The sequence below is a fragment of the Sus scrofa genome, chromosome 14 (genome assembly GCF_054392235.1).
Source record: "Sus scrofa isolate SSC_HxYL_T2T_F1_AM1 chromosome 14, Sscrofa_HxYL_maternal_Yorkshire_Landrace_v2.0, whole genome shotgun sequence".
NCBI lineage: Eukaryota > Metazoa > Chordata > Mammalia > Artiodactyla > Suidae > Sus > Sus scrofa.
Window position 1 is genome coordinate 108,775,309 of NC_139396.1, and position 21,513 is coordinate 108,796,821.

Here is a 21,513-nt window from a genome sequence, read left to right on the forward strand (position 1 = left end):
GAGAAGCTTCTCCTTTGATGTAGAGACAGAAGGATAAGGTCCAGACAGGCTCCTTTGAATATCTAGAAACTGAAATGTCTTGATCATGAAAACCAACTTCTCATGTTATGTCTATTTGGCCCAAGGCTGCAGTGGCATTGTTTCTCCTGCAAAGGCCAAGAAGTCAGAGGTGAACCTTGTGATACAAAAGGTAAGACTGGAGAGTATATGAATCTGGAGGTCCAGGGCCCGGGCTGATGACCCCAGGGCCCCAGAGATGATGGCACATACAGATGTTCATTGGAAAATGATAGCCACAGACTCTCTGAGGGCCAGAAATGGAGAAGCTAAGCTCTACACCAACAAAGAATGACATTCCCTTAGCCCTAAGGCTGAAGCACAGGGAAGCAACTTCTCTGAGGTCAGAGTGGGTGCAGAGATGAGAGAAGAAACAAAGTCACCCAACTCTTAAAAGGATGTTCATTCCACAAGATCATGGGAACACTTCCCTAGGTAATGTGGCCCGATTCTCTCCTGGTGGTTTTCTAAGAAGTCACATACTACAGGAAGCTGTTAGGGTAACTAAAAATTAGAACTGCTTCTCAGCCTGCCCCTCCCATTGCTTCCCAGGCAATGTGGGGCTGCTCTGTATACACACCTAGTGAGGAGGGCGTGCTCCCTGCCCCAGGCATTTCTGAGACCCACTTAGTCTAAGAATTTTTGCTCGCAACAGTCCATGCCAACAGGACAGAATTCCGCTCATGCCTGGGAACAAGCAGAAAGCATTTCTTCACCCCAGAGAAGAAGAGGGTAGGGAGCAAAGTCAAGTTTTATTATTAAACAACTTTAATCCAAATGCTGATTATTATTTGCAGTGTCTGAAGGCACAAATTATACCTAAAATGTACGGAATAGTCTAAACAGAGTTATAAATCCAAAGAGCAAAGCATGAAAAAAAAAAAAAAAAGAAAGAAAGAAAGAAAAGGTACATTCTGAGCTGACACAGAAATCTGAGTTGGGAAGAATTTTTTTAGAGAATTTTCTTGAATATCAATCATTTCCCTTCATGTCAAGGATAGGAAATTTAAAAAAAAATAAATAAACATGGTGAGGAATAACACCATGGGGTGTTAAGGTTTTTTTTTTTTTTTATAAGCCAAATACCTTTCCTTCAAAGATGCACTTGCTCTCTTATTCTCTCTCTCTCTCTCTCACACACACATACACACATACACATACACACACCTCTCCTCTCCCTGATACCCATTCTAAGCAAAACCATCCAAGAAGATACCCATAGTATACAGGTCATACAGAAGACAGGTCATTTCATGGAAATAAAAGAACAAAAACCAAACCAAAACCCAAACAACATAGACTTGGGTGTGAGATAAGGCAGTGAGACCAGAATTTGATTAAAAAAATAGAGAAATATATGTGAAAGAATTGACCATCCAGGGCAGGACATCCCCCCTCCCAATCAAAATGCTGATGGAAGAAAATGAAGCCTTTTCTCCCACAGGATAACCATCGCCTACCTAAGCTTCCCCATGTGCATGCACTCAGCTCCGGGCTCTACATGCTCTGATGGAGAAATGTCAATGGATCGCCTTGGTAGCACTAACATCAGGCCATTCTCAGCATCCAGAGATAAATAACATAATTATAAACACTCTCCTCCCCAGGGTGCTTTTAGCTGACTGTGATGCAGCCGTTCCTTACTGCTCAATCATGTCACGCGGGACTTTGGGAAAGAAATCAATCCTGGGCTAGTTATCACCCTCATAAATACATCTCCAGAATAAGTCCACAAGGCTTGAGGAGAGGCAATCAATAGGACTTTGTATTTCTCCATGACCACAGACCCATGCTCTCAGCCCCCTCATTACTGCTGGGTTGGGGCAAGCCTCACCCCTCTTGGTGCCAGATGTGAGTTGTGTTCTCCATGTTGGAAGGCTAGGAAAGCAGAATCACCTTTGTCTTCCAATGAAGAGCTGAAGTGATACAGCTCTGATTACTCCAATGACTCTGCTCCTGGTGTTTCCCACCCCTTCCTCTGCTTCTACAGTTTAATTGCCCCCAAAAAGCACAATGGAGGGAGGGAGGTGGGATTGTCAGATAATCTTAGCCTTAAGAAACAGAGTTTCCTAAGAAGATAAACCTAAGAAGCAGGTTCACCAGCTCAGGGATAGGCCTTGGAATCTCTGAGACTATGTGATTCTCTCATCCAGCCCCTGCTATGGGCTGGATCACAGCTTGAGGGCTTCTGGTCTAGAGAAAGTAGCATAGGAGGGCATGACGATTGATGCTGGGTTTCAGCCCTATTGGGAAGACTGCCTGCATGGTATAGGGCCCAGAGACATCCTTTTACTTCTGGGGTGACTTCCCTGAGGGCTGGGAATTACCTGTCTCCACATCACACAAAGTTTACACTGTTCTAAGAGCCAAGGCTTCCTCCTACCTGAAGGAACACAGTCCCTTTGATCTATTCTGGGCACTCCCAACAGGTTCCTTTGACCTGGAACCATGGGTCCCACACCCAAGGGGATATTCTCCGTCTACTCGGCTTCTCAGCCCCCCACTTCACCTGGTCCTCATGTCACACCTCACACCTCCCTCATCCATGCAGACAAGGACAAGCCTGCCTCTGTCCAGCCTCCCCAAGGCAATGATCTGGCCTGCTCTCCTTACAGATTAGATCGCAGGTTGATTGTTCTAATTAGGAAAATAAAGTTAAAAAACAAGGCCATCAGGATAACCCTAGTGCATGTCAGCCTCAAAGCCCTCAGAGATCGTTGCCTCAGCCTGGGCACTTCTCTTGGGCCCACAGCACACAGGGACATGGAGTAGGATGACCAACAGGACTGCCCCAGTCCTAGGAGCCTCCTCAGTCCCAGGCTGGTAGGCACAGTTGATCACCCTACAGTACAAGGACCCAGGGGTCAGGCCAACACTGTCCCGAGGCTCACTCTTTATCGACGCAAGAGGTCTAAGAAGAACAAAGGGCCAGGAGAGGAGGAACATGGCAGGAAACTCTGGGACAGGGCAGCAAGCAGCATTTGGGACTCCTCCAAAAGGGACCGGCTGCTTTACCTTCCCCTCTCCACCAGCAGGGGGCGGCCTTATCTGATCGCCCCTCCTGCCCTCGCCCTCAGAAAGGCCCAGGAACAGGGGGCTTCTTTGGCACTTCAGAATGATCACAAGTAATTTGCGTTTTTATTCATATAGAACAAAATTTACAAAGTCATTCATACAGGTTTTGTGTTTTTTTTTTTTTTTTACTGACTTCGAAAATTGGGAATATTCAAAATACACTTTTACCCCACTCCATTCTGTCGTTATTTACAGGTATATACAAGAAAAATGAAAGAGTCTCTGTGTGTGTGTGTATGTATGTGTGGTTTGTGTTGTTTTCTGGTATTAAAAAGCTCTGCTGGTCGGGTGGGTGGACGGGCGGGCAGGAGGGCGGGCTGCGCGGTCAGATGGAGGTGCCATGGGAGGTGTCCAAGGCCTCCGGAAGGACGCCTCCAGGCACGGGCTGGAAGGACATGGGGATGGGGGTCTTCACAGGGCTCTGGCGGAACAGCCCCCCGTTGGGCGACCTGTGTTTGCACTGCATGGAGGGCATGGTGGCCGAGCTGCTCAGTGGCAGAGGCAGGTTGCTGCTGGGCCCTGACGAGAGTGTCCGGCTCGTGCCATGGCTGCTTTGCTCCGGCAGAAAGGTGCTGACCGAGAGCTGCGTGTTCTGGTACTCCCGCGTGGGCTCCAAGGCCTGGCTGGGAGCCAGGCCCCCCATCTCCAGGGCTGAGAGCTCAATGGACGCCGGGGAGATCTGCTTGTGAGCAATGTCTTCATCCATGAGACTGTTCATGCGCCGATGGACCTGCTCCAGATTCACTTCTTTGTCCTGCAGGCAAAGCACGGGAGGGTCAGGCCAAGCCCTCACTCCAAGCAAGGCTACAAACTCTGGGAGGCTGGAGACCCCAGGCCTGATCAGCCTGCTGGACAGTGGGGTGAGCATGCCCCCACTTTTCCCACCACAGCTCAACTAAATACCCAGCCCTCCATTACCTGCCGTACCAGTAGCCTAGGCCCCTGGCCCTGGTAGAAAAGACCCAGCAAGCAGGACTTGACAGTATGTGGGCCCCTACCCACCACAATTTGCTTAGAATCACCATGTGGGCCCCTACCTGCTACAGTTTGCTTAGAATCACCGTCACACCCAGAGGCAACCCTTGGGAGAAGATGCTTTGAACAACTGGCAGAAACAGCAGAAGAAAGAGGTTCCATGGGAATAAAAGGGAATGGTCCTTGAACACCTAATGTGTCCCATGAATTTTCCATTTAGTGCTCATATTGCTCAGAAGACCTGGTGTGGTCATCCCCACCCTACAAAAATGAGGCTTGGGTTCAGGAAGGTCCATGGCCTCCCTAGAATCATAACCCTAGCGAGTGGCAGAGGCAGCGCCGGACGCCTGGAACATGTAAGATCTCCAGAGATGCCAGGGAAGGGGCATGTCTCTGTCTGGAAGGCTCATGGGGCTGGGGTCCTGGAGGAAGATGGGGGTGGGGTGTGATGGTGAGGAAAAGGACTTGCCAGAAGTCAGCTGACTTTCCTGGTATCATGAGAGTTGAGGCTGCTGAGATGGGTGACCCTCGCACTCAACTCTCTCTGTATGGTGAATGGCATTAAGGGAATTGCTTTGTTTGTTCAGTTATTTATTTGCAGAACAAATATCATTCCTTGATATTTTGCCTACAATGTCAGAAGAAATCAAAGAGGTTAAACTGCTGGAAAGCTTTTTAAAGACAAAGACTATGTAATCTACTTCTTCCTTTTCTCCCCAGTGACCTGGGGAACAAAACCAGATGTCCACAGAAGAGCCAAGCCAGCCCCTCAGTGAGGTGTTAGAAGTTGCAGTCCTATTTCCAGGCCGTAGTAAGTACTGCTGATGTGCCAGGCAAGGTTATTCCCTATGTTTCCCTGGTGTCAAACTCCAAGAGAAATACCATGTCAAAGCTCCGCTCCAGACCGAATGTCACAGGCTGTCTAACATCGGCATCCAAGGAGCAGAGAGGAAGCTGTCCCCTGCCCACCTTGTAGGGTTGTCAGAAATACCACAAAATGTAAAAGCTCTGAATGTGATTTCAAAAGAAAAAAGAAGGAGCCACACAAGTCCAAGAGCCGTTCTAGTGGCTGATGAGAGAGGATATTCCCCAGGAAGAGGTGACCTTAAATAATTGGCATGGGCTCCCCTCTCCTATGAGGGCACATGCATTTAGCCCCCAGGAAGTCTCAACCTAGCCTTCCTCAGGCAAGGAAGCTGCCTCTGCAATCCATTCCTTGCTCCCAATGACCCCTGGCGTGGAGAAGGCAGGGCCACTGCTCTCTCCACAACTTTGTTAAGTTCATGACTGGCACACAGGGCTTGGCTTCTGGTGGGACACCTGCTGTCTTTCCCAAACAAGAAAACTGACAATACTCATACAACAATGAGAAACTCATTCTGTGCCTGGAGGAAGCTGGAGATAAGAAAGCCAACTGATTTGAGGGTGGACAACGCTATGGGGCTTGGTATCACAGATAGAAACCGCATCAGAAATTGTTGATATGGCCATATGGGCAGAGCCAAAATTCCAGTGATCTGAAGTCCCACACAGCAGAGCTGAGCTCACTGATGCTGGAAGACCAGCTCCAAGTTAGGGACATCTCTGGGTGGCAAGTGTAGTGGGTGAAATTTGGGGAAGTGCCTGGAGAGGATCAGGCTTTTATTTAGTCAGACCAAATATGGTGCATGCCATGTCTTTCACCGACTCCTTCAACAATTTGTAAGATACGTAACAAACCAAATCCAAGATCTCTTCTTTATTAAGCATAGTTGATTGAGCTCTGTGAACCTTGCCCTTTTATCTATGTTTTATTTACGTACTTTATTTCTATTCCTGAAAAATACGCTATTTTTAATAGTTTTTAAACTATTATACTAGGCATTGGTTCTTTTAGTGCCATCAAGCATCGATCTTCCCTATGGTTTATTTGCTTTGGGGGAATCACTTTTCCCCAATGGATAACAGTTTGACAGTGCTCTGCCTACCTGTATCCAAAAGGCAGGACCATAACCCAAGTAAGGACAATAGAATTGGATCTGAATCCTGAACAAAGAGATAAAGAGACAGAGGATGGCTGACATTCCATCTGTTACAGTGGTAGTACTTGAGAAAACCTTATTCTGTGACTATCCTCCTGGATCTTGCTCCCCAGCCCTCTGGACAAGCCTTGACTTCTGCCCATCAACCAGCATGCTTCTCCAGCCCTCTCATGGCTGCTGTGAGCTTCTGATAAACTTCTGACACAGTGTTCTCATGTACATTAGCCAAAGTCAGTGCCAATGGCTATGTTGGTAAATATTTGTATCTAGAGGCTATTTTCATTTCAAAATGTATGAAGGGCACAAACAGGTACCAGAAAGCCTGGAAGCTGGAAAAACTGGAGGAGAATTTCAGACACTTTTGTAGTTTAATAATATCAACTTCCCTTCTCTTTGCAGTCAGCAAAGCTTGGAGAAGAATGGACAAGCTGAGTGCCCCTGCTGGCAGAGCTATTAACAGATGAAGGAAAACTGATGACCAAGTAAATGGTCCTGGGATCATTGGAAGAACTAGTTAGATGCATAATCTTGCCTTTTCCTCCTTTGTATTTTCTTTTCAGGGCTTTAAGAATCCTTTTGAGACTGGAACTAAGTAGTTTAATAAGAGTAGACTAATTTGAAGTGGGAGGTGTGTCTTGGTCCCACCTGTGTTCATTTTGGATTCTGGCAGTTAGAGGAGAGGGCTTTTTCTCAGAGTCAGTGGAATACTTGGCCAGGACAAGCGTTCAGGAGATGCTCCCATTCTATTGTGTCTACAGTGAATACAGGAGAAGGGAGAACTTCTTGCCAAGGAAGTCTAGAGGGAGACAGGGGATTGAGAGTGGGGGCAAAGTGAAAGAAGCCCTCTTACCGAAGGCCGGGAAAACAGACTTAAGGAGAGCTTTGGGGGAAGACCAACCAACCAAAATCTTCTGGAAGAACATGTGAGCAAAAGAGGTCACTGGGAAGAAATCTTTCACCAGTGAAATACAAGAGAGAGGAAGTTTGGGGGTGTTATAAAAGTATTATAGAAGTGCTAGGGCACCGACACCAATCTAGCATAGTAATCACATAATGAGGAGTTGACCAGGTCGTATCAAAGCATCTAGTAAAAAGACCAGCCCAGAGTGTGGGTGTGGAGACAATATAATTACCCTAGAGTCAGTATTTTTGGAGGAAAGACCTTAAATATAATATTTTTAAATCTGTATCTTTTTCTTGCCTCCAACTAAGGACAAATGAAGCAGTTCTAAGAAAGGCTGCAAAGCTGTGCAGCAGAGCTCAACTTCCAGCTGAGGTTACTCATTAGCCCGTAACCTCTCCACCTCAGGACACAGAAAATGTCCACGCCAATTGAACACACGTTCCAAAGAGACCTTCCCACTCCAAATGGCAGTCAAGAAATCCATCCTCTCCACACCAGTGGGACCTCATTCTATTCACATTCTATTACCACTGGTAGATTCAACACAAAATCAAATGCTGGAAGAAGAAGATTGCCATCATGAGCTTTCTACATGAGTTGTGTAACTGGACAAGAAAATTAGTAGAGCTAAAGCAAATCCCTCTTTATCACCTCTGGAAACCATATGCAGCCCATTTCTGAGTCTCCCAGTGTATCCTAAAAGGTACCTAAAGTGGAGAGAACCGGAGAAAACTACCATGTTTGGAAATGCTGCAAACACTGTCTTCCTGGATGAGATTTAGCACGCGTGAAGACATTTCTGGTGGCCCCCTGACCAAGGAAATAGGAGTCAGAAATAATCTGCCTGCTTAAGGAAAGAGGCAGGAGTGATTTGAATAATTATCTATATTTTAGACAAAATAGGGCATTCTATTATGTTATGCAAATTCAAATAATGGGCTTTTTTATGTGCACTACATCAGTTTACATCCTCATTATCTCAAGGTTTCAGTGTTCAACCAGGTAATGACAGCTGTGGAAAGAGACTTGGAAGCTTGCTGCTGCATTCATTAATTTACTGTAGGTAACTGACCTAGTCAGACCTTCCTGAATATGGCATAAAATTCACTGACTACATTTATCCATGAATCCGGCTGAATTCCAGCTCTGTGTTTCTCACTTCACATTAAACATGACAACATAAGCACCAACAGAGGTTACTGGAGACCCTCTCCCGGGCATTGGCTTGCAGAGATAAAGTTCTGTAATTAAGCTGCTGTTCACCAACGTGGAAATAATACACTGTACTGGAAAACGGTAATTAACTAAACTCTCATTTATGTAACAGCTGGTTACACCTGGGACTCTTTAGAACTGACTTTGTTAGTAGTTGAACGGCTCCCTATTTTAAGTCGGGCAGGAACAAAATGGGATGAGGGACTTCCCAGTTGACTAGAATGGTTGTAGGAGGTGATCTCCTGTTACTGCAGTCTAACCAGGTGGTAAATGAGACCCAACTGGCTGGGACAAACACCTTCAACATGATCTATTGCTCGAACACAAAGGGTTAGTCTGGGGGGTGGCAGTCTCAGGGTAAAGAGCAGAGAAGCTGAACAAAGTCGGGGAAGTAGTCTCAGGGGATGATGGGCAGTTTTTTAGAACATTGTGAGAAAGAGTTCTGATGGGGTTAATTGCAGATTTTGTAGGGGAGGGCAATGAGAAGAGGGGGCCAGCAGACACCTCCCATCGTATGTGGCGGTAGCAGGTACGGTGTGAAGAGACTTGCTCAAGGTTATATAATTCTATGATAAGTGGGATATTAGGATGAGAACCCACATCTACGTGGTTCCAAAACCTGAGATCTTTTCCACCCAACTTCCCCTTGGCATGATGGTGTAGACCAACGGTTTTCATCCTTAGCAGGATATGAGAAACACATGTGGAGCTTCTAGAAATGACAGTTGTTCAGATCTGCCTAACAAGACCCTTTAGGGAATGGAACCCAAGCATCTATATTTCTATAAAGCTCCAGGATCGATTCTTTCTTTCTTTCTTTCCTTCTTTCTTTCTTTCTTTCTCTTTTTTTTTTGGTTTTTAGGGCTGCACACATAGCATATGGATGTTCCCAGGTTAGGGATCGAATTGGAACTACAGCTGCTGGCCTACACCACAGCCACAGCAATGCCAGATCTGAGCCGCATCTGTGACCTACACCACAGCTCACGGCAATGCTGCATTCTTAACCTACAGAGGGAGATGAGGGATCAAACCCACGTCCTCATGGATACTAGTCAGGTTTGTTATCACTGAGCCACAACTGGAACTCCTAAAAAGCTCCAAGATTAATCACCTCTGATGTGCAGCCAGAACTCAAAGCCATTGATTCAGCTGCAATGATTCCACAACAACTTAACATTAATAACGCTTTCTTTAAAGGATCCCAGACTGGTTCATTCATTCGATAAACACTTTTGAGTTCCCACTACCAGATGAGCTAATACTCTTCATGAAGCATCCATCTTGGTCCCTGGCACAGCGAAGATGCTCAATACTTTATATTCATCACTCCTTAATGAGAGGTCGCTCTTCCAGAGATTGGGCAAAGAGATGGGAAGGCAAAGTGGAGAAGCACCAACAGACTCAAGGCAGAGACAGGCAGGTGAACCACATGCAGCAATTTGGAATCCTATCCAATATGGGTGTTTACATGGATGGGGGGTGGGGGCAAGGCTGCTACAGAGATGAACGGGGTGGGGGTGGCATCTCAGCTGATTTTAAGATACACACTGGTGTAGGGTAGGTGTTCAAAGCCTTCTTACTGGAAGGCCCTGGGCTATGGACTGAAACACTCACTCACTGTCCTTTCTCTCAAGCCAAGAGATAGTGGTGTAGCCATTGCGCCAAGCTCAGATTTCAGCAGAAGTTCTGAACCTGGGGTTTAGAGGATGTGAATGCCTAGCTAGGGGTCAGGATCCTGGCTCAGAGAAAACCCTCAGTTACATCCTTCATTTTCAAACCCTCTGAAAAGGCTAGGTAGGAACTTCTGCTCCTGTGCACACCCCATAAAGGCCCAGTGGAGGACACATCACTCCTATCTTGGTTCTGCCCCTGATACCTGTGAATCTCATTTCTCCAAGAAGAAGGATGCCCTCCTCAAATGGTTTTGAGAGAATCAGCAGAGTTAAGGAGATGCCCTAAGATATGACTCCTCTTCCCTGCATCTCTTACTGCCCATCACAAGGTCCTTGGGAGGGTAGAACCCCTTGGCAACCACTCACCAAACAGCTTCCCATGGATCAGGTGCTGCTCAAGGTACTTTACACACTGTCCCTTGTTGAACCTTGGAGTGACACTGTGAGGTCAGTGTGAATGAAGAGGGCAAAGAAGCAGGAAAGAAAGTCTCTCTGTGGAGTCAAAGAAGCGTCAGAGGGGTGGAGGTGGGAAAGGTGTTCATTCCAGAGGAGTGTCCTGAGCAACACATCTTCTAGGGAATGCAGGAGTGCAGTGTGGGGGTTTGCAGACAGAAGCTGGCCCGCTGGCCAGGACAGAGGGGCCTGGCTATTTCTGCAAACCTGCTGCTTGGCCACTCAAGCCTCAGTCAGCCCCTGTCTGCAATGAAGCAGGGATGGCAGGGAGAGCAGGAAAGGCGGGAAGCAACAAGAATTCCAAGCTCCCAGCCCAGTGACAAACTATTCATCCCCTCACTCCTCATGTCATCTCCCATTTGTGCAGTCCTCATCGTTGTTTCATGAATATTTTATGCTTAGAGCAATGGCTCTACTTCCCCCATAAATCTCAAGGGTGGCTCTTTACTGCATCTGTAGAGCTGGGTGCACTCACCTGCCTTCGTTAACTACATCATCGTCTGATTCCTTAGAAAAAATATGAGCTCAAATCCACATGAATATTAAGAGGTTGAACGCATATTACTACTCTTCCCCAAGTAGGTGTCTAAACTCTGAAGACATTGCAGCATAAGCTGTTAAATATGACCAGGATTCCACCCGAAGGCAGGTTTCTAGCTCTTAAGAAATATGGCCAATGCCCCCAAATGAGGCATTCTTAGCTCAACCAGACACTCTCACCTAATTGCAAATGCTGCCTCATAAAACACAGGAAACCGGTAACACAAAGTAGTTCTGGATTAAATACTATCATTATTCATGAAAGCTTTTAAATACAGGCTTCTAAAATCCTGTTGTTACCACCCCTTTGCTGGTTCCTATTCCCTGTATGATTAACATATAACCTCCCTGGCCAGGCAACTTAGTCCCCTGCTATGCCCTGCAGTCTCCTCCCCTCCCATCTCCTTGCTGATGCCCCAGAGCTCCGGGAGAGGTGATGACTTTGTTAACTCTGTGCAATGTCCCAGAATGCTGCCTCCATGACAGTGCCATGTTCGCCCAGCTGGAAAACCTGCCCCCCTTCCCTGACTGCAAGGACATTAGCACAGAAATCAGGGTGCTATAATCCTCACTGAAAATTTTCTAGTAGCAAAAGAAGCTAGAGACGGGACCATTAACTATTCTTTTCAGTAGGTTTTCCTTACATCTCTTCCTTGCTTCTCTCTTGTGACCCAGGGGTGACAGGAGAGCCTTGAGTCAGTGGGAGACTCCAGCCCTGCATTTCCTTACATGGAGGTACACAGACGGTGAGAGGAAGAGGGATGTCCTCAGAACATTTCGGACACACTGAGTCAAACAGCAAGCCCCTTGCAGCAAAAACTAAGTGTGATGACAGAGAGCTCACTGCCTGGTATGAATGGAGAGTCTGTCCTCACCCCCAGCTGTGCCAGGGGCTCCTTACAGACTGACGTGTGGAGCTGTGGTCAGGCAGCCTTTCCATGTAGAGATGGTGGCCATGGTGATGCTGCCTCTTTGAGTTTGGTGCTGGCTACCTGACTGCTTCTTGGTCGCAATTTATACCTGTTTGTATCAGCATAACCTATGAGTGAAGCTGTGATTCAGGAAGTTGCTGAGGTATATGTAGTACATCATGACAGCCCTACCCTGGGGTGGCTGGGCTTGTGCTACAGTGTCTGTTTGTAGGTTTCCGTCAGTGAAGTGTTATTGCCAAATGATGCTCCTTGTCATCCTCCCTTAGAGGAACTGCCTCCAGGAGAACTTTGTGAAGATTTTATCCATCTGTCTGTCTGTCTGTCTGTCTATCTATCTATATATCTATCTATCTATCAGTTGAGCTTGAAGACGAGCAAAACCCAGAGAGAAGGAAGTGTGGAAGGCAGAATCAGCTTATGCTTGGCACACATGGTGAAGGAAGCTTGCCTAGAACCTGGAGTCAGAGCTACAGCATTCCCTGTGCTAGGTGTGCCTGAAGGGATGTGTGCAAAGAGGAGGAAGAGAGGGAGAAGGGATGATGGGAGGGGCAGGGGCCCGTCCCCCCTCACATGCTGGGAGAGCAGGGCCCTTGATGAGCCAAAGAGAACCAGGAAGGAATGCAGTTTCCCCTCTTACCCTACAGCTGGTCTCTCCAGGTCAGGGTGGAGGCGCATGGGCGGGGCAGGGTGGGGAAGGGCTCTCTGGCGCTGCTCATGCTGTACCCGCTCTATAGATAAATACACGACTTTAGTGGCCATGGCTGGTGCCTTGGCACTTTGTTCAAACATGAAAACAACCCACTGCATTTGTTCTCTTGCTTGCAAAGCAAAATTAAACAATAACACCATCCCCCACTCCAAAACACTGCCGTCTCCAGACAAGTGGCTGAGGCAAATACTAACTGGACGAAAACCGCCCACCGAGTGGCCCAGTGGGACTCTCCTGCCTCTAGGCTGCAGAAAGGAGAAGCAGGGCCCAGGGCACAGACCTCTTTGGGAGTCTCCTGGTGGCACCGGTTGCTGTTCCACCACAACTCCAGGGCAGCCACCAGGCAGGCGAGGAGGAGGCCGATGGCCAAGATGCAGAAGACCCCGGCGAAGCTGTGCAGCTTGAGGGCCTTGCCATCCGCCTGGGCACTGGCGTGGCTGGTGAGGTCGCAGCGGCCTGTGTGTGGCCACCACTTCTGCTTGAGCACATCCAGATCCCCAGTGTCCTGCAGTTCCAGGATCCTGCAAGATACAATCCACGTGAGCCACGGCCCTGACCTTATCAACACAGCCACAGGGGGGCCCTGACCCCTTCCCCACTGTGCCAGCCCCTCGGTAGGCAATGCTGAACCATCAAAGTAGTTTTCTGCCTCAGCCTCTCCCCTCCCAATCCATTCTCCACTCTGCAGGCACAGCATCCTCCTCAAAGCACTCATGGGTTTTTTTTTTTTTTTCAGTTTTTATCATTTTTTAAAAGTTTTATTGAAGTATAGTTAACTTACAAGGCTGTGATAATTTCTGCTGTACAACAAAGTGAGCCAGCAGTCTCTGTGCTGCATAACACAGAGAAATCTACCCAGAATTCTATGATAATCCATGTGGGAAAAGAATCTGAGGGAGAATCAATATGTGTATATGCACTCATGGGATTTTGTCACTCTTGTCCTCAAAGCCTTGATGCCTTCTCCCACCCCTCCCACCACTAATGGGCCAAGTCCAATAGCAAAGCACAAAAGGACCCTTCACATGGGATCCTGGGGAGAGCTTGAAGGATAAAATCAGGAAGTACAGAAATGGATGAGGTGAACACACAGATGTGGCCTGGCAGCAAGGCTTTCTTTCAAATGTCAATAACTATATCCCAAGTCTCTCTCACTAAGATTCACCAAATCACTCATTTGAGGAGCACCTGCATTGTGCCAAAAGTGATGTTCAACACTGCAGAGAGTTTGGTCTAGAGACACATACCTGGGTTTTGAAACAATGAGAGCCATCAATATGGAGACAGAAGCTGTGATGGACATGACAGAGTGAAAGCAGAGGTGCTAAGAAAGAGTGCCCGGGGAGGGTGACTGAGCCTGGAGGTGGGGGGAGACCTCATCAAGGAGGTGACAGGCAGGCACCAAGCAGCTCACACTGGTCTAGCACTCTATGTGCCAGGAAGGCTCCTAAGTGCCTGGCAAATCCTGTTTAATTCTCATGTCAGCACTTTGAAAAGTCTACTTCCATGTGCTCATGTTTATAGAAAAGGAAACTGAGGCAGAGAGGCGAAATGTCTTGCTAAAGTCCCTTTGTGGTTGGCGGGGATGGCATCCAATGAGGAGGACAAAGAGCCTCCCGAGACTAGAACCACGTTTGAAAGTTTTGTCTGCAGTAAGTGCTCGGGAGGTATGAGAAGCTAAAATGTGGCCAATGAGGCTGGAGATGGTGGATGAGGAGGAGGAGGATGTGTAATGAAAATAATGAAGCAGGTAGAACTAAGAATGTGGGCTCTGAGACGTGTAAGAGGCAGCCTGGATTTTTTTTTTTTTATAACAGGCAGCTTGCAAAGCTGGGGTGACTCCACCAGTCCCATATTCCCCAGGTAGGTGTCTGGGTGGCTATTTGCCTTTGTTGTAGTATTTTATGGACTCTTTATGTAATCCCAGAGTCTGGAGAGGGAACTAGAAGTAACTGACAGCCCTTAGGCTCCTCAAACCCAAGCTTTTCTATCGGTGGAGAAGGACTCTTTTAGCCTGGTCCACTGACAATGATGAGATATTCAGCTGACAATACCCACAATGGCCTTTCTGAGCCCTCTGGCCTTTTAGAGCCCTCTGGGGTGTGCACAGTTCAAGAGCAGTGGTTCAGTAGGGTCAGGAGATGCTCACAGCCACCTGGCCATCTGAGCAGTCTCTGCCCTGGACCTGCATTGCAGGCCAGCTGTGACCACAGGCTGAAGCTGAGCTCCAAGACAATGCATGGGCTGTGACTGGTGGAGAGGGAGGGTGACAGCCTGGAAAGAGTGCCCTGCCCTGTCAGCATCATGAACCCAGCATAGCATGGCCTCTTACTGGCTAAGAACAGCCTGGCTCTGTGCCAGGAACAGCTGCCTCAGAGTTTTGAAGGCATCAAACCCAGCTTGGTGTCCCCAACAAGGTATTTGTCCCTGCTAAGCTTGGCTTCCTCATCATTGCAAGATAGACCAATGATCCCCACTAGGTGAGCAGAGCCTATGGAACAGAGGCTATACGTCACTCTTCATGGCTTCCCCTAGGCAAGCACCATGGCCAGCGCAACTTGAGTTATCAATGGGTGTTTGTTGCATTGGTAATGTATGAATGGATTAACTGAATCATGAATACTAAGATTGACTAACATGGCTGTAGTGAAATAATGAGATAATTTCAACTAAATGGCCAGGGCATGAGTCAGCACAAAAGATTTAGAATGCAGCTTGGTCACTGAGATAAAAGCATGATTTACATAGGCATTTGTGTGGCTTGGGGTTGCACTTGGTATGCCATAGGTCTCTTCTGTGGCACATACCATGATTAACTGGGCAGGTGCACTGTCCCACATCTTCTAAGTGGCTCTATGTATGTTAGGAAAACTGCATGTCTGCACAACCACTGGCTCATGCTGAGTGACTGTTATTTAAGTCTCTACTGGCAGGTCCAAGTAGGCTGGGCCTTCTGGCAGTTATAGGAACCCCAAGGCTGGATGTGTAATGCCTCAGGGCCTTAAAGAAAGCACTCGTAGTTGAGCTACTGGCTCACTATGGAGAAGCAGCAGAGTTTTGTATTCATCAGCACATATCCTGCTCTGATGGACATTAGTCCAAGCCCAGATTCTGCCATTCACATTAGCCATGTTAGTAAACCTTTCAACTTTCTTGTATCACCATAATCTAAGATCATAACAAAAGTGAGATAGGCTGGGACCTGAAACCACCTATTTGAGAACTTATAATTGCACCTGAATTCAGAGGTTTTGGAGGCACCAAACCCAGCTTGGTGTCCCCAACAAGGGATTTGTCCCTGCTAAGCTTGGCTTCCTCATCATAGCAAGAGAGATCCATGATCCCTGCTAGATGAGCAGATTCTACGGAACAGGGGCTGTGTTCCAGCAATAGAATACAAAGCAACTATAAGGGAATAAAGATAACTGTGGGTCTGAGCAGTTGAGGCAATTAGGAATAGTAAGATACAAAAAGACCACAAACCTGCTATTGCTCAGGTGCTAGGAATAAAATCAGGGAGTTGGGCATGATCCCTGAACACAGCACCACCAAGGTGGTGGAAAGACAACCTTAGCCACCCCTTTGACCCCACCACAGACCCACTCCCACCTTCACTCCATTTAAGGAACCAGTCTGCCCCCTTTGGAGAGCAGAGAGTGAGCAAGGGCACCTGTTACTTGTTTTCACTGCCTCAAACTTCAGCACAAATCCCACTTAAGCTTTTCCTGAATTCCTCATCTGGCCTCTTACCAATTTGGATTGATTAAAGCGCCCAAGGACCTGGGTCAATAACAAAAGCCCCTACTTCACAGAATTATCACGACAAAATAAAAAGAGGGAACACGGGAACACGTGGGACCACTCAGCTCAAGATCTAACAAGCTCTTCAGTGGGTCAATGTGGTATTGTGCTCTGGTGCCATATTGACCAGCAGCCCTATCCATCCAGCATTGACAGGAGATACCTTTTATTGAGAACATAGTAGGGACTGATCATTTTACATTGTTTGAATTCTCACAACAGCCTCTAAAGTAGTTCTTAGTATAATGTCAGGTTTACAGATGGAAGACCCAAGGCTCAGCATCTAGATGACGTGCCCTGAGGTTGCAATTAGAAAGTGGCAAAGCAGCTCTGCAGAGCTGGGTCATGCTGACCGGGGAGGCCATGCTCTTTCCAGAACACCAGGCTGCTAAGTGCAGTCAGCCTGCTCTCTGAGAATCAGTTCTGGCCTAGAGGATGGTGAGACTCCAACCAGAGTGGGGCCCTAGGGCTGGATACCTCTTCCAACGCTCATTAACTGCAAATTCAGGTAGGCGGCTTAATTTTGCTGACGTTTCCCTTCTTCCTGCTCCTTATAATTGTATGCATTTTTTTATGCCCAATATTATTCCAGGAAGCATGTAAGGCAATTGACAGGAAAACAGAGAGTAAAATAAAACAAACAAGCAAATCTAAAAGAAAATTTAAATTTGTAAGCAACAGAGGAAAGATAAAACAAGTCACAGGCACAAAATGACTCCCGGAACGAGGCTAAACTAATGCACACCATAATAATCTCTGCTCCTGTCTATGAGTAAGCCAGAGTGATAATAGCCACTTCCTGAAGCCAGTTGTTCTATTTTCCAGACAGATATAATTGCAGGTGCTTTCCTTTAGTCAATAGTCCTGGAGCCTGCTACACAGTAGGTATTCTATACATGGTTAGGAATTTGCTAAACGTTTGCTGAATGCCTACTCTGCATGCGGTGGTCCACAAAAGGGCTAAAGCACTCAACCCAAGTCTCTCTCTCTCTCTCTCTCTCACGCACACACACACACACACACACACACACACATTGTAGCCTATAGACTCTGTCCTCTGCCCAAGGAAGGGAAATATACAGAGTCAAGGAAATAACTTAGTTCATGAGACTAAGGGAAGAAAGGTTACAGCTATTCCAGAGAAGACTGGAATCCACTGTTTATACATAGCCCTTTTTTCTGTCAATGACATGGAGCATTGCTCCCTGGATCTGCCATCTTCCTTCTCCTAGGTGTGACCCAGCCAGGGGCAGCTCACTGTTGTGCATGCACCATATAATGGAGCCTTTTAAAGGACTACTGGCAGCACTAAGTTGGAAACCTGAGGTCTGAGTGTTTTGTCCAAGTGCACACCCACCTTCCTGCATTAGGGAGGTGAGGGATGCTTTCAGCCCAGGAAGACCTAAAACATGGAGACCAAGGACTATACTTCTGGAGGACAGCACAGCCCACCAGGGATATTTCCTTACATAGAGCACATGACATTCTGGTGACAGCAAAGAATAATTAATCACATCCTGCCAGAAAAATATAGACACTGGACTAGCCACTTGCATTCATGACCCTTGAACCCTCTGTGAGAACAAAGCTCTCTCCTTTCTCCAGGGTGTGCGTGTTCATGTCAGACTTTTAGAGGATCTCTGAGCAGTTTGAATGCACTGGGGCCCTAAGCTTCCTGCTCTGAGGACCCTGTGCATCTATGAGCACTGTCTTGGGGCACATTAACTGTCTTGGTGGTGCTGCTGCAGGGGTCCCCACAAGCTCCCCTACAATCTGTTCATGGGAAGTGCTTACAGGTTGATGGCCTGTGGAATGCCATGTATTATAACACCAATGTATTATACATCCTGGAGAGGGGCTGTTCCTTCTTCATGCCTTTCATCCCCCAAATTGATAAATCACTCCTCCTCCTTCTCTAGTGTCAGCTCACTTTGCTCCAGGGAGCAAAGGGAGGCACAAAATATATACCCGATTAAATTCTAGAGAAAACCCCAAGGCCTCATTTAACTTAATTAGTTTTATCCCCTCTCCTTCCTAAGTTTTGCAAACAAGTCACTGAATGAATGAATGGGTTGCAGGCGTTCTTCCTTGGCCTTGTGAGGATGGGGTTTAGACTCAGGTGCATGTGATCAGAAGGGCATGTTCAACATCTAGAAGGTAGAAGGGACATGGTAGGGCTTGGAGATCCCACAGCAGCATGGGGCACAGTCCTGGGGCTCAGGGGACCTGCATTCTCCTCCAAACTCTGCCAGTAGTTGGATGCACACCCTTGGTGCACGTGACCCTCTCTGATGCTAAACGAATGATCTTTAACAACCTTGACCCTCAAAGTGGGTGCTCCTCAGTTCTGGGGGGCATGCATTCACCAGGCAAGCGGGGACTGCCCCTGAGCCTTGGTGCCATGACAGCCTTTTCACCTAGACACTTCTACCACAGCTGGGAGTTTGGTGTACCAAGGCAGAGCTCTGCCATTCTGCTCCTTCACCCGCCAGGATGTCAGCACACAGACATGTGAATGGTGGGTTTAGACATCCATGGGGATAAGAGCCCCTGTTAGCAAGCTGGCTCCTGGGAAAAGGCTACCAAGCTCACCTAGGCTCTTCATCTCCACCCTGTCTGTGAGGCCGGGGAACCTGGTCAAGGACTACGTTCCTGTGGTGAAGCGAGAAATGAGGGTGGGACAATGAGAGATGATCTTCCTCAAGGAGGCTGGCCAGGTGTCCAGACTGAGCACTTGGAAACTCAATCATGCCCATGAGTCCAGAGAAGGTCAAGCCTACAGGATGGACAAGCCCCAGAAAATCACCAGGGAAGCTAAATGGGCCAATGCAAAGGACACACATATTCTTTCTGGTGCATGGGGTCCATGGGCCTTAGCTTAGGCCGGAACACTCCTGTCTATACAGTGTCCCCACCACCACTTTCCCTCAACATACCTACCATTGCTAGTGTTAATCAACAGGAAGCTGAACTGAGAGGATGGGGAGGAGGCAGGTGATGAGGGTCAGGTCCCTGCTCCACCCCCTCAGCCCATGTACAGGTGAGTATGGAGTCAACCTGCTTCTCTGGCCCCACTTTTTTCATGTCTCTGTACTGACTCTTCCCACTGACTATTTATCCTAAGAAGTTATTCTTGGGCTCTTACCAGACCCAACTAATCTTTCATTTAATTTTTTTTTTTTTTGGTCTTTTTGCCATTTCTTGGGCTGCTCCTGTGGCATATGGAGGTTTCCAGGCTAGGGGTCTCATCAGAGCTGTAGCCGCCGGCCTACACCAGAGCCACAGCAATGCAGGATCCGAGCTGCATCTTCGACCTATACCACAGCTCACGGCAATGCCTTATCCTTAACCCACTGAGCAAGAGCAGGGACCAAACCCGCAACCTCATGGTTCCTAGTCAGATTCGTTAACCACTGAGCCATGACAGGAACTCCTCTTTCATTTAATTTGTGTGTGTGTGTGTGTGTGTGTGTGTGTGTGTGTGTGTGTGTGTTTGCCTTTTCTAGGGCCACTTCTGCGGCATATGGAGGTTCCCAGGCTACGGGTAAAATCGGAGCCGTGGGCACCGGCCTACGCCAGAGCCACAGCAAGGCGGGATCCGAGTCGCATCTTCAACCTACACCACAGCTCATGCCAACGCCTTATCCTTAACCCACTGAGCAAGAGCAGGGACCAAACCCGCAACCTCATGGTTTCTAGTTGGATTCATTAACCACTGCACCATGACGGGAATTCCTCTTTCATTTGATTTTAAATGACTAGGTCTGTCTGGATAAATCCTACTTCTGGCCTGAGGTGTCACCTCCTCTGGAAAGTTCTCCCTGGTCTTCTGGGTCTGGTCAGATGCCCTCCTCTGCCCTCCCCCACCCCCAAGAATATTCTGTCTCACTGTCCTGTGCAGGCATCACCTACTTCATCACAGTTCCCATTGAGACTGTGCCCCTTCATGGGATGGAACATACACTTCCTCTTCTTTATTCCAGGACCCAGCACAGGACTATTTGGGGTGTGGGATGGTAAGGAGCCTGTATCAGTCCATAGCCATGCTGAGGAAAACGTGATGAAGAAACAAGTTTGTATTCCCTCTCACCTCCTAAAAGAAGGTTAAAATCCATCCCCAGCATAGGGGTTTGGCTGTTAGGGCCACCTCACTGACCACGCCTACCTCTGGGAGAAGAGGTCCCTGTAGGGGCTGCCATGCTGCAGGGCGATCCCATAGCCCTTGCTGCTGACGCTGTTGCCAATGACCGTCACGGAGCAGTCATCATCTGTCAGGGCTGCATATTCCACCACGGCAACATCCCACAGAAAGGCGTAGTTCCCCTTCTTTGCCTGAAAGACCAAAATCACCATGAAATCAGGCAGACCTGGCCGGCCATATTGGTTTCAAGCAGCGAAGCATCTCCATGGTGGGGTTTGAGGGGACCCCTCCTAAATGGTCCTCCTGTCCAACCAGCCAGCATAGCAAACTCCTATTTTCTTTCCCGTCTTCAGATTCCACCACCAGTTGATGCCACTCACTGTGTTAGACATAAAAGGCTATGACATTGCTTCTTGGAGGCCCTGGTGTTGCACATCTCACAGAGAGAGGTGGGCAAGATAAGCTACATACAGGCTCTAAGCTAGCCTCCTGGTCACAAAGCAAGCACCTATTTCAGATTTCCAAGCTTACCTAGGAAAGTGCAGAAAGTCTGAGACCAGAGACCTAAGACTTTATGATCAGAGATTCAGGCAGATATCTAACAGTGTCCATCTAATATTTTGACTTAGAAATTGTGCTTTGCTTAAGGTGAACATGGGAGGCAGCCCTAGGTTGAGTGCCCCAGGTGGCTGTGACTGAATATACAAGTTGTGAACCTGCTATACATGGGGAAGAAGCCCATAAGGACAGGGTCCTGATTATTATGGTGCCGGGCTAGATTTCTGCCACTTGCTCTTCACTGCCCACACCAGAGTGGGCACACATACACATGCACATTTATATGCACACACACACATATATGCACGCATGTGCACACACATACATGTGTGTATATAGAGGCGGTTTCTGGTGTTAATGTTTCTATATCCATGCAATGCTGGCAGATCATTCCATCAATTTACCTCAGCCACAGATAAAGTCTTGCTCCATCATATCCATCCATAGCAGATGTTC

General features: G+C 47.7%; 1 protein-coding gene across 5 annotated transcripts in view; it reads right to left on the bottom strand.

Annotated features, from left to right (window-relative positions):
* Positions 1-3,173: 3,173 nt before the first annotated feature.
* GRID1 (glutamate ionotropic receptor delta type subunit 1) overlaps positions 3,174-21,513 on the bottom strand; it is a 688,013-nt gene continuing 669,673 nt past the window's right edge. For 3 of the 5 annotated variants that reach the window (XM_084996422.1, XM_013983389.3, XM_084996424.1), the window contains 3 exons: positions 20,524-20,690; positions 12,838-13,078; positions 3,174-3,886 (listed from right to left, as the gene is read on the bottom strand). In XM_084996422.1, coding sequence (XP_084852548.1) covers positions 3,458-3,886; positions 12,838-13,078; positions 20,524-20,690 — 837 coding nt within the window. In that variant the 3' untranslated portion in view covers positions 3,174-3,457. Of the gene's footprint in view, positions 3,887-12,485; positions 12,577-12,837; positions 13,079-20,523; positions 20,691-21,513 lie in introns of all 5 variants that reach the window. The other 2 variants (XM_084996423.1, XM_021073750.2) reach the window with 1 other exon arrangement.